The sequence below is a fragment of the Rhincodon typus genome, chromosome 39 (assembly GCF_021869965.1).
Source record: "Rhincodon typus isolate 14 chromosome 39, sRhiTyp1.1, whole genome shotgun sequence".
Classification (NCBI taxonomy): domain Eukaryota; kingdom Metazoa; phylum Chordata; class Chondrichthyes; order Orectolobiformes; family Rhincodontidae; genus Rhincodon; species Rhincodon typus.
The window spans coordinates 10,667,486-10,681,498 of NC_063370.1; the positions used below are offsets into that span (position 1 = coordinate 10,667,486).

The window sequence follows — 14,013 nt, forward strand, 5'->3', positions numbered from 1 at the left end:
AGGTCAGTACTGAGGGAGCGCCGCACTGTCGGTAGGTCAGTACTGAGAGAGCGCCGCACTGACGGAGGGTCAGTGCTGAGGGAGTGCCGCACTGACAAGGGGTCAGTGCTGAGGGAGTGCCGCACTGACAAAGGGTCAGTGCTGAGGGAGTGCCGCATAGCTTTTTTTTTAACAGGAAGGAACTTTAAACCGACACACCTTCTGCCCCATCAGTGCATGCGATAGATCTCATGATATCAAAGTCAAGCAGGGAGACTTCCTCGGTGTCCTTGCCAATATTTTTCGCTGAGCCAACATCGCAAAGACGGATTATCTGTTCATTATCACAATGCTGCTCATTAGTTTGCAGTGTGCAAATTGTCTTCTACATTTCCTATTTTATAATAGAGGTTATAATGAACACTTAATTGATTGCAAGTTATTTTGTGATGCCCTGAGGTTGTGAAACACAAAGTCAGAAGTCACACAACACCAGGTTATAGTCCAACAGGTTTATTTGAAATCACAAGCTTTCGGAACACAGCCCCAGTGAGAGAGAAGAGCACACAGACACAGAGATTATAGGCAGAGTGATCAAGGGTGGAGAGATATCAAAAGATCAAGAGCGTCAACAGCTGAATAACCAGGGGTGATCTATAATCTGATTAAGTGAGGCAGAAGGTGAAGACTTTGTGGTCGAGGATGAAGCAGATGAGTTGTAGGATGGCATCTGGAAATTGGCCATTGTTGGTACTGAATACCAAAGCTGTTTCAGCGATACTATTGTCATGGGGGATGCTGGTGTAGAGTGCTGAAACGTCCATTTTGACAAGGAATGTTCCTGGTTCGACTGGTCAGTGGGTGCTGAGTTTCTGTAAGAAATCTGTAGTGTCGCGACAGAAGCTGGGAGTTCCCTGTACAATGAGTTTCAAGATGGCCTCGACATAGCCAGAGAGGTTCTCACACAGGGTCCCATTGCCTGATATGATGGGATGTCCAGGTGTGTTAGCATTGTGTATCTTCAGAAGGCAGTAAGTCTCCTACATGAGAAGTACATGGGATGGGAGTGCGTAGGGTACTCTGAAGGTCTGGATCAAAAGTTGACGGGTGTGTTCTTTGGTCGGATTGGCAGATAGTTGTCTGTAGTGCTCCTCGTTGTTCAGTTGTTGGTATACTTCTTTACAGTACTCTGTTCTGTTCTGTATGACGATGGCTCCTCCATTGTCTGCTGGTTTGATGACAATATTGCAATTGGTCTTGAGAGCACGGATGGCATTGCGTTGTGTTTGGGTGACATTCTACGCTACGTTGTGAGTGAAGTTGATGAATCTGGCGTTAATGCATCTCCTGGTGGCTTGAGCATATATGTCAAGTCTAGAGCAGCTGCCTTCCAGAGGGGTCCAATTTGGTTCCTTCTTCTTTGGCGGCTGCACCACAGATCTCTCTGTTGACTGTCCCGGTTCATTGGTTGTCTTATTGGGCTCGCTGCTGACACCTTGGGGTTTGTGGAAGAATTGCCAGGTCCTCATTTGCCTGATGAATCCCTCTGTGTCTGCCACGAGACTCAGAGGACACATGCATCTCCATCAAGGACGGACATTTCAATACCTCACTCTACCGCAAGCCCACAGCCGCACAATGCTGCTGCAATGCTTCTCTAGCTTACACTCTAAACATATTAAAGAAGCCATCCCCTACAGACAAGCCCTACACATACACAGGATCTGCTCAGATAAGGAGGAATGTGACAGACACCAAAAGGTTTTGAAGGACGTCCTCATAAGAACGGGATATGATACTCAACTCATCAATGACCAGTTCCAATGTGTCACAGCGAAAAACGCAATGACCTCCTCAGAAGACAGACACGGGATATGACCAGTAGAGTACCCTTCATTGTCCAGTACTTCCCCGGAGCAGAGAAATTACACCATGTTCTTCGCAGCCTTCAACATGTCATTGATAATGATAGCATCTCGCCATGATCTTCCCTACACCTCTCACCTTCAAACAACGGCAAAACCTCAAACAGACCATTGTTCGCAGCAAACAATGCACCCTTCAGGCCAAAAACGTCCACAACATTATACAAGCCTGTCATTGTAACCTCTACAAGACATGTCAGATCTTCGACATGGACACTACCGTCACTCGTGGAAACACCACCCACCACGTGCATGGCAGATCCTCATGTGACTCGGCCAATGTTGTCTATCTCCTACATTGCGTGCAAGGATGCCCTGAGGCATGGCATATTGGTGAGACCACGCAGACGCTATGACAATGGATGAATGGACACCGCGCAACAATCGCCAGACAGGAATGTTCCCTCCCAGTGGGGGAACACTTCAGCAGCCAAGGGCATTCAGCCTCTGATCTTTGGGTAAGCATCCTCCAAGGCAAACTTCGAGACGTACAACAACACAGAATCGCCAAGCAGAAACTGATAGCCAGGTTCTGTACCCATGAAGATGGCCTCAACTGTGATCTTGCGCCCATGTTGCGCTACATGTGACCCCACCACACTGTTCTGTACCTGCAAAATCTTCCTAACTGTCCTGTTTTGACACCATCACCTTGATAAATTGTTATGATCTCCCTACCTTAATTAGTTTGTAAGTTTTGAATTACTTATTACTTTGGTTAGACCCTCAGCATGTGACTGTTAAACTTATTATGTTATTCAAGTCATTTAGTTCATCTCCAGCACCACCTTATTTTTAATTTTTTGTACTTATCTCTCTGCCTCATTTAATCGGATTATAGGTCACCCCTTCGCAGGTTATTCAGCTGTTGACAGTTTACTCACTGTCTAACACTCTTGGTCACCTGCAGAGACTTATTATCTGACACTCCACTGATACCAGTTGTATGATCTTTTGATCTGTCTGCCCTTGATCTCTCAGCCTATAAATTCTGTGTCTGTGTGTCTTCTCTCTCACTGCACCTGACGAAGGGGCTGCGCTCCGAAAGCTTATGATTTCAAATAAACCTGTTGGTCTATAACCTGATGTCATGTGACTTCTGACTTTGTTCACCCCAGGCCAACACTGACACCTCCACATCGTGTCAACATAAACATGTATTTTCTCTTATTTTAGAAAGGTAGGGAACTTTGGCTCTCAATGTTTCAGCAATAGATTTGGCGATGGTGGTGGCTTACTTGTACTGTCACGGGACTAGTAATCCAAAGGCCCAGGGTAATGCTCTGGGGATAAGTTCAAATCCTATCATTGTAGCTGATACAATTTACATTCAATAGATAAAATCTAGAATTGAAAGCTAGTTGCAGTAAAGGTTGATTATTGTAAAATTGTTGCTCACTCATGTCTTTTACAGAAGGAACTCTGCCATGATTACCCAGTCTGGCCTACATGTGACTCAAGACTCTCAGTAATGTGATTGATTGGCAAATACTGTATCAAACAAATACAGAGGACAGGAACCAGATGAACAAAACAAAACAAAAAACATAAATTGCTGGATAAACTCAGCAGGTCTGGCAGCATCTGGGGACACAGAAAAAGAATTAACATTTCATCTCCAGTTACCCTTCTTCAGAACTAACAGCAGCCTGGAAAATGTGGTATTCTTGCTGAAGACAGCAGTGGGGAGGGGTTTGGAGTGCCTTTGAGCAGATAGGTGGAGATGGAGCCGAGAGCGTGAGAAAAACAATTCGGCAAAGGGATGGATAACGGGAAGTCAAGGACAAAGAAAAACTGATAATGGGAACCATAAGGAGGTGACTATGGGTTGGATGTGCTGAAAGCAGCCCATGTCATGACAGGGCCAGGGTTGGTGGGGTGGGTAAAGGACACAGAAGGAAGTGTTTTCAGGTTATAAAATTATTGAACTTGTTATGGACCAGAGCAGACCCCCTCAAATTATTTTAAGAGGGTAGCCTAGACCCTAACTTTTTCTTATCATAAAGGCAAATATAAAGTGCTGTGTTCCAGATGTAATTCAATTGGTCAAACTACTCGGCATTAAGCAAAACACAATTTATTTAAACACTATAGTTAAAATACAACAAAAGAAAGAAGAACTTAGAATAATTTAACTCTACTGGAAAGCTTAACAGAATAATAGATACAGTAGCTACTGCTAATTAACTGTTTCAATATTGTCACATCCCATTAATATACACCTTGGCAAAAAGGCAAAGTCAGAAACAGATTATCTCTCATGCAATCCAGCAGCAGAGGGAGTAAATAAACAAATGAAAACTCATAGACAGTAGCAGCTAGGAGACATTTACTGCAGCTTCCAACCCTGTTGAGACTTCAACTGCTTAAAGCTAAACCTAAAAACTAGAAATCCTGATCTGTGAGAGCTCACCACACCCATCCAGGCTGCTTCTAGCGTTCCAACTTTTTAAAAAACCCCAAGGCCTCACAAGTTGTTTATCTTCCATGAGAGTATTTGGCACCTGTCCTCCAATTTCTCTCTCAAAGAAACCAGGACAGAACACACCTCTTAAAAGCCACGGCATTGTCACAAACTCAGTATTGAGTCCAGAAGGCTGCAGGATCCCCAACTGAAAAATAAGATGTTGTTCTTCCAGCTTGCACTGAGCCAAGCTGGAACACTGCAACAGGCCGGGGATAGAAATGTTGGACAGGGAGTGTTGTGTTGAAGTGGCAGGTATCAGGCCACCCAGTATCAATCTAGGTACCAGAAACAGCAGCAACTCTTGCCCTGTCGAATAACATATAAGCTGTTCATTCACTGCTCCTAGTCAAAATCTTAGAACTCTCTTCCTAATAGCACTGTGACAGGTGGCTCACCACCATCTTCTCAAGGGACGGGTAATAAATAGCCACATCATGTGAACGCATAAAAAATGCACTTCACTCATTCTCACCTAAATTCTCCATCCCGTCATAGGTTAGCAAGGAGCCGCTGGCATCGACTGCTTCGAGCGGAACATCTTTGAAATTCAGGAAATCCCAGCTGTACTTGCCCCTTTGGTTTGTGCGGATCCAGTCTTCATGGCCTGCAAACCTGCAAAACAAGACAGAGCGGAATCATTGCCTGGGCCCCCACATAACCCCACAGTGAACCAGAGGCATTTATATCATATAAGGGACCCGACTGTATCTCTACCAACACATTGCCTGAGCTGCCCAGAATTAATCCCAGCACCCTGTACGCTCCTAACAGTGCTGGACATTTGAAGGTCAAACACTTAGGGATGATGGAAATCCGAAATACAGACAGACGCTGCTGGAGGAACTCAGCAGGTTCGAAAGCAACTGCAGAGAGGGAGAAAAAAAGAGAAAACTGAAAACTTGTGAAGAATGAAAAGTCTTTCAGCAGTTGCAGAGGCCAGAAAGATATGGGGAAGTGCAAACCAAAGGGCGAGCCATGAGCAAGTATGTTTAAGTGAGTTGGAATTAGTCCCAGGGTTCACTGGGCACAGATGATGTGAAACTTGGAGGGATTATAAATCGTCAGGATGACAATGTAGATCTTCAAAAGTACAACAAGTTGGTGAAAAAGGCAGTCAGGTGACAGATGAAATTCAATATGTAGTGATTCATTTTGGATGGAAAAAGATAGAGAGACAATATAAAATAAAGGATACAACCCTAAAGGAGTACAGGAGCAGAAGGATCTGGGTGTATATGTGCATAAGTTATTAGAAAGTTTGGAGGACAGGTTGAGAGAACAGCCAATAAATCTTATTGTACTCTGAACCTTAGAGTACAACAACAAAGAGGTTATGTTGAACTTGTATAAGATACTAATTCAGCGTCAGCTGGAGTACTGCATCCAGTTCTAGGTGCTGGAGCTTTAGGAAGGCTATGAATGCATTGGAGAGAGTGCAGAGTATCATTATTGAAAGAGTTCCAAGGATGAGGAACTTCGGTTATGAAGAAAGTTCAGAGAAGTTGAGATTGTAGAGAAGGCTTAGAAGAGGGGTCTTCCAAATCATGAAGGGTCTGGACAGAATATACAGGGAGAAAATGTTTACACTTTTTGAAGGCGTTGAGATCAAGAGGCCATATTTTTAAAGCTATAGTTAAAAAAAAACAATAAAAAACATTTTCATGCAGGGAGTGATTAAGAAATGCACTGCCTGACAGTGTGGTGAAGGCAGATTCAATTGACGCATTCAGAACAGAATTAGACAGTTATTTGAAAGGGACAATGTGTAGGATTACAGGAATAAGGCAACAGAAAGACACAAAATCAACTGCTCACTTAGAGACCTGATGCAGACACCATGGGCCTCCATCTGAAGTACAACAATTCCGTGACAATTGTGTGTTAGCATCTGAAATTCTTGAGTGCGATGTCAAGTTAACAGCAACTTGTGACAATAAAGGAGAATTGAGGGAACAGAATATCTCAAAGCACTTCACGGGGAAAGTTTCTCAAGCAGAATAACTTCTACAATCGATGACCAAAGGTTTGGCCAGAGGGCTTGGTCTTAGGGAGCCCATGCAGAGGACTATTTATAATAATGCCGTAACTTCAATCCAGAAATGCACCTGGAACACTTGTGCATGTACGCTTGGCCCATTCTGCTCCTAACCCTCCCATTTTGTTCAGCAACAAAACCATCAATAGCATGCATGCGTGTGCAGAGCATGAAATCTCTCTTTGATTTCTGCTTCATTCTTGGGAATAAAATTGTTGAATTTACAATGGATCATGAACAGACAGAATGGAGCTCAGAACAATCAAGCCTAGAGATAATAAAGGCTTCAGCAACGGATGAGCTGAAGTGGTGGCACAGTCAGGTAGAATTACTGAGGTGGAAACAGGTGGACTTAGTGTAAAACACATAAGTGGCTGAAGCCTCATTTTCATATCAAACATGACACCAAGGTTGTGAAGAGTCTGGTTCAACCTCAAGCAGATGCCAGGGAGAAAAAGGTGTACTGAGAAGATTTTGTGACAGGGACCGGAGACAATAGCCAGTCATTTTAATACAGCATCCTGCTCACATGTCCACTTGTCTGTCCACAGCATGCTGTAATGTTCCAGTGAATTACAGCGCAAACTGGAGGAAGAACATCTCATCTTTAGTCTAGGCACTTTACAAGCTTCTAGACTCAATATTGAGTTCAATTCATTCAAATTGGGAACCCATTCCCATTTTTTCCCTTTTTTCTAGCTTTACTTGTTACATTCTCTGTCACCACGTCCTCTCTCTCTTTCCCTCCCCTCCAGTGGGGCTGTCTGTTCTTTCCAGTCCAGCAGTTAGACACACCACTGTTCTGCTATTCTCACTGTCCAATCACTTAATCTGAACCATCAACATCCTTCACCTTCTCCTGCCCTCACCCACCCCCACCATTGCCCCATCCATACTTCACGTCAGCTCTGATGAAGAATCATCTAGACTCGAAACGTTAGCTCACTCTCTCTCCATGGATGCTGTCTGACCTGCTGTGATCTCCAGCATTTTTTATGTTTTCAGTACAGATTCCAGCATCTGCAGTAATTTGCTCCAACTGAAGACAATAGCTTCAATCATCCCATTATCCAGTATGAGAAGTCAGATAAACAGTCTGACAATTTAGGGAGTGAAGAGGTCAAGAGAGGGATGGTATACAGGGTTATGGGACAAACACAGGCAAATGGGACTAGTTTTTAGTTTGGGGATCTTGGTCAACATGGACGAGTTGGAAAGGTTGGTTTCCATGCCGAATGACTCTATGTGAGATAAAGCCAGGTGTCGTGAGCCTACGTGTAGAATCTGTGTTACTGAGGGTACAGCACGTAGACAAGAAATAGAGCAGGGTCAAGGACAGATGCTTGAGGATATCAGAGGAAACAGTGCAGGAGAGGGAGACAAGCCACTTCAGGTGATACCATACATCCAATTACATAAGATGTGGAGGTGCCGGTGTGGGACTGGGTGGACAGAGTCAGAAGTCACACAATACCTGGTTATGGTCCAACAGGGTTTATTTAAAATCACAAGCTTTCGGAACCTGTTGGACCACAACCTGGTGTCGTGTGATTTCTGACAATTAGATAAATAAGAATGGGACCAGGAAAGAGCCCCCACCACCCCATGCCCACTCGATAATGGTGGTGAAGCATTGGAGGATGGGCTGGTCAACAGCGGCAAAGACTGTAGGCAGGCAGAGAAGGACCAGGACAGATAGGCCTCGTTTGCCACAGTCACACAGGATGTCAATGGTCAGCAAGGTCCAAGCAAAAGATATGCTGTTCATCAAGCTTCTAGTGAGCCTCAGAGGTTGGGGACTGAAGCAGCAAAGGTGGAAGGGGAACAGAATTAAAGTACAAATCAACTGGAGCTCTGGACCATGCTTGTAGGCTGGACAGAAGAGTTCAGCAGAGCAACCATCCAATCTGCATTTGGTCTCCCAATGTGCAAGTATTGATGCACTTTCCTCACGCTGTTTTCTCTTTCGAACCTTTAACGTCCCTTGTCAACTCTCCACTGTCCTTTAACTACTCATCATTTCCTCTAATGTTCTTACCTGCATAATAAACTTTTGTTTTATTGTTAAAACCAAATCTACAATATTGATTCAGTGAGAGACTATCTCGTTAAAACCAAACATTAACAAAATACGATCAATCGAGCCAGATTTCAGCCTGGGCTCTGACCTGTCCAGTAATAACATCAGCTGGAATTACAACATAACTAAATGACAGAATCACTCACTGCTACTATTTCAGGCCAGGTCCAATAAAGTGTGCATCACCCAACTGGTGTACTTTGCAGCAGCCTCATTCATTCCTTGAGATTCTCTCCTGCTTGCCAGCTCCTTCCTTCACTCTCCAGTTTCCGTCCTCAATCCTCCCTCTTGCCACCCCTTGATTCCCTCTCCAACTCTCCCGTCTACCAATTCACTATAAGCCTCTTTGCTTTGCTCCCGACTGTCACTTGCCAACTCTTTCCTCCACCCCCTCTTCACTTCCCTCTCCGACTCTCCCACTCACCACCTGGCTCTTCAAACCTCCCCTTTCACTTCCCTGCCTGACTCTCCCACTCGCCACTTCCTTCCTCAATCCTCCCCCCCTTCATTTCCTCCCCCAACTCTCCTGCTCGTCCCTCAACACCCCAACCCGGTTTTCACTCGCAGTAAGTATTCAGTACAGAAAGCAATGATTTGGCTTATGGGACTGGTGGTGAGTGTGTGGCAAGTGGAAACAGTTTGGATTTTTTTTGTCCAAAAGTCAAAGTCATCACTATTCCTCAAGTATGTGCGGTATATCAAGGAGACGGATTACACTGATGGTGCGATAAAGTAAAGCAGTAGGAGCATAAAGACCGGCAGAGACCCACTGCCCTGAATGGCCTCTTCCTCTGTAAAGTTATCATTTTATTATGAACTGTTATTGTGCTATATTAACCTCAGCGACAATTGTATAGAGCACAGGAAAGCTGACACCATGACGTACCGTACAGCTCCTCGCTGCTGCAGGATATAGTGTGTTGCAGCAGCGTAAATACCATACATTTTCCTGGTATATCCATAGTACCTGAAATAGAGAGAAAAGTTGCAATGATATAGCATCTTTCACAAGCTAGAATCATCGAATGATGTAGCACAGATAGAGGACTTTCAGGTCATTGTACCTGTGATTTTGGCAGATCCCATTCCCATTAATCCCATTTTCCTACTCTTTCCCCTGTAAGAATTTTCCATTCATTTATTTATCAAATTATCTTTTAAACATTATGACTTCTAGGCAGAGCACAATAACTCTGTGGTAAAAAAAACAGTTCTCAAGTTGTCTCTGGTTCTTTTGCCAACTTCCTTAAATTTAACTGCTGCAAACAGCACAGGATTCAATTCCTGTTTCAGCTGAGACAAACTCAGGAGTTTTCCTCTTCAGTAAGGGACAAAATGTTGCAGCGGTATGGGGAAAGAACAAGGGAGTCTTTGAATCAGCTGGCCTGGTCTTGATGGGTTGAATGGCCTCTGTGCATATTACCTGAGGGACGACTGGGGTGTCCCTAAAGTCCAGTGATCTCTTACACAGAGCTGAGGGATCAGACAGGGTCACAGTTTAACATCTCACCCTCAAGGTCCCATGATTCAGCACTGCCTCAGCACAGCATTGTGCTGACAGCTCAGACGCTCAAATCTTTCGAGTCAGAGTCAGACTTCGGACTAAGCCACAGCCGTGCTACCTGCCAAGCCATGGAGTGCTGAGGCCACGACCAATAGCCAAGTGGCACGGACTGTGCTGGAAACACAGAGTTCTAAACAGTTCAGGACCACATCAGCCAATACACATTCTGATCCAACCACCAGGGCCTGTTCTTGTTTTGGGAAGTGAGATACACATCATTCTAAGTAACACCCTTTCCGCTAGCCTTGAAACAATTGTCAGCATTCCTGGAAACAGCATCCAGACAAATCAGACAAAGACACCACAAGGTGAGAGGAAAACTTTACACTCCAAACGCCTGCCTAGCTTTTCTTGTTTGGAAAAGGTGTTAAACCAAGGCCCAGGCTGAGGAGCACAGAGTCATACAGCACAGAAACAGACTCTTCAGCCCAACCATTCCAGGCTGAACATAATCCCAAACTAAACTAGTCCCAACTGCTTGCTCCTGGCCCATATCCTTCCAAATCTTTCCTATTAATCTATGTATCTAAGTGTGTTTTAAATGTAATGAGCAATGAAGGCAAGCGTGCCAAATGCCTTTTTAAGCACCCTGTCTATATGTGATGCAAACTTCAAAGAATTATGCACCTGAACCCCTAGGTCTTTCAGTTCTACAACACTGCCCAAGGCTCTACCATTAATCGTATAAATCCTTAAAGGATCTGTGGGCAATATTTTGAGCAAGGATGTCCTGACAGCCAACATAGACCCAACTACCAACATCACACATACAACTTAATCTGCCATTGATCCCAGGACAGTTCATGGGAGCTTGCTGTGTATACATTGGTTGCCAGATCCACTACATCACAATAGTCCTTCATTGCCTGTAATATGTTACTGGACATTCTGAGGTTGTGATAGGGACCATATAAATGCAAGTTCTTTTTCTCTCTTAAATCTGTACTTGGACCACCAGACAATGCAGGCTGCAAAGTTCACTTTGCAAGTCTATAAGGACTAGGAGGCCCTAAAACCTGCAGACACTTTCACCAAAATCAGAGGCCCAGAAAGTCACAGTAAATATCTCTCTGTGGTTACACATTTCCTTTTCTCTAAAGCCTTTCTAGTTTTGTTGTGATATTACTTCTGCTCTGCTGTTTCTTTTCTCAACCTATAGCTGCCCTGCTTCAGTTTTATGACTTCCCTCTGCCCTTCCTGTTCCTCTGGTTCTGTTCCTGTCAAAATGTCCTGGTTCTCGTTCAGTGCCCAGACCATTCTGGATGCTGCATCCAGTAGCATGGTCCAGTGAAGTGTACAGGTTCTCAAGACCTGGCACACTAACTCCACCGCACAAGGTCATTTAAAGTCAATTTAACGGCAGTCCCCCAAGGTCACAGAATTTTTCCTACAAAGCATAGCATAGGAACTGTATAAAACATCAGTTGGAGCACTGCTTGCTGTTCTGGCCACTATATTAGAAGAAAGATGGAGTTACACTGGAGATGGTACAGAGGAGATTTTGACTTGACTGGAGAATTTTCATTCTGAGCAAAGACTGGATAAGCTGGGTTGTCTTTCCTTAGAACAGGTTGTCTTTCCTTCGTTGGAAGTCTATGTCACATACAGACAGGGTGGTTAAAAACGGCGGCATTTGGCACGCTTGCCTTCGTTGCTCAGTCCTTTAAGTATAGGAGTTGGGAAGTCATGTTGAGATTGTACAGGACATTAATGAGGCCTCTTCTGGAGTACTGTATCCAGTTATGGTCGTTCAGTTATAGGAAGGATATTATTAAGCTGGAGAGGGTTCCGAAGAGATTTACCAGGATGTTGCCATGTATGGAAAGTTTGCATAATAAAGAATGGCTGGACAGGCTGGGACTTTTTCCACTGGAGCATAAGAGGTTGGGAGGCTTATAGAAGTTTATAAAATAATGAGGGGTATACATAGGGTTAATGGTAGTTGTCTTTTCCCTAGGATGGGGGATTTCAAGACTGGGGGGCACATTCTAAAGTGAGTGGAGAGAGATTTTAAAAAGACATGAGGGAAATGTTTTTGAACTTCCTGAGGAAGTGGTGGATGTGAGTATAATTGCAATGTTTAAAAGAATTTGGATAAGTACATAAATAGGAAAGGTTTGGAGGGATACAAGCCAGGAGCAGGCAGATGGGACTAGGTTAGTTTGGGATTATGTTTGGCATGGACTGGTTGTACCGAAGGGTCTGTTTCCGTGCTGTATGACTCTATAGGAGGCTGAGGGGAGATTTGGTTGAAGTGAATAGAATTATGAGGAGTCTAGACAGTGTGGTTAGGAACATCCCATTGCCCATGTTTATGGACTCCTCAACCAAGGGCATAGATACAGGGGTAGGAGTGGAAGGCTTAGAGACTATTCAAGGGATTTGGAACTCACAGCCTGAAAGGATGGTAGACGCAGGAAACCTCTGAACATTTAAAACGTACTTAGGAACGCTCCTGAAATGCTGCAAACTGCAGATTGAGAACTGCAAATGAGATTAGGCTGGAGGGATACTTGAAGGTCAACACAGGCATGATAGGCCAAATGGCCTCTCATTATGCTACACATTTCTATGATCCTGGTAATATTTTAAAACCTGAAACTGGTCTTGCAAAGGTCATAACGAGCAAGACACAATCGCCTGGTCCCAAACCTGGTGGTCATCTATTTGTTCTCTAGGACAGAGTGTCCAGTCTCAGAGGGAATGCTCCTCTTGGCTTGTAAGTAACAGATGTGAGAGCTGGCACATCAGACAACACCATCACCGGGAACCTATCTCTTCCCAGTGACCCATTACCAAGCACAGCATCACTTTACCAGGACTCTGTGGAATTTTTTTAACACATCAGTGATGGGGGAGGGTTAGAAGCTTAAACAAGGACGAGTAGAGAGAGAGATTTTAAAAAGACATGAGGGGCAACGTTTTTACACAGAGAGTGGTTTGTGTGTGGAATGAACTTCCAGAGGAAGTAGTGAATGTGGGTAAAGTTGAACAATGTTTAAAAGACGTTCAGATAAGTGCATGAATAAGAAATGATTGAAGGTATATGTGCCAAGTGCAGGCAGGTCAGACTAGTTTAGTTTGGGATTATGGTCAGCATGAACTGGTTGGAACAAAGGGTCTGTTTCCGTGTTGCATAACTCTGCAGATCTGGACTGCAAAGTGTTAGTGGATATGGGTAACCGCAAAGTGTACTTCACAGCACAGACCCAATGAGGTCTGAGTAGGACTCAGCGACAAGCACCCGATATCGTGACCTGGGGAGACTCAATATGTGGGGTTGCATTTTTTTTAATATTTCATGGGATGTGGGGGGGGGTCACTTGCAAAACTAGCATTTATTACAGATCTTTGACCCATGATTGTAAAGGTATCAGCCTTAAACATTAACTCTATTTCTCTCTCCACAGATTCCCCTCATGTCTTTTTAAAATCTCTCTCCTCTCTGTCCTCTGCTGAGTATTCCCAGCACTATCTTTTTTATTTCAGATTTTGGTATCCGCAGGCATATTTCTGTTAATCAAACAAACCTACATGTTTTTCCTCTGCAGATTCCAATTTCGAAATTTAATGCTCCAGTTGAAAAGGTTTTCGATGTCATAAAAACGTTCATAAAGTTTCAGCAGAGCCCGCTTTGCCCAGTGATCCTGTGCCAGCTTAGAGGAGTCGCTATGATTCTGGCAACTGCAGGGCACAACAACCTGGTACACTCCAACCTAAAGGTAAACAGAAAACATTATTCAGCAGCTTCACCACTAACCATTGGCCCCTCTGTCCCCCACTGACCAGTACCAGAGGGAATGACCTACACTCCCAACAGTGACCAGTAACACAGGGATTGACCCCTCTATCTCCACTGACCAGCACCACAGGGAGTGAATCCCTGTCCACTTCCAACAGTGACTGGCAACACAGGGAGGAGAGGGCGGGCCCAGGGGTGAGGAGAGGGCGGGCCCAGGGGTG

At 44.3% G+C, this 14,013-nt stretch overlaps 1 protein-coding gene across 1 annotated transcript in view; it reads right to left on the reverse strand.

Annotated features, from left to right (window-relative positions):
* dmac2 (distal membrane arm assembly component 2) overlaps positions 1-14,013 on the reverse strand; it is an 18,994-nt gene that overhangs the window by 4,513 nt on the left and 468 nt on the right. The window contains exons 2-4 of the mRNA XM_020526774.2: positions 13,585-13,766; positions 9,373-9,453; positions 4,844-4,983 (exon numbers count right to left, since the gene is read on the reverse strand). Coding sequence (XP_020382363.2) covers positions 4,844-4,983; positions 9,373-9,453; positions 13,585-13,766 — 403 coding nt within the window. The remainder of the gene's footprint in view (positions 1-4,843; positions 4,984-9,372; positions 9,454-13,584; positions 13,767-14,013) is intronic.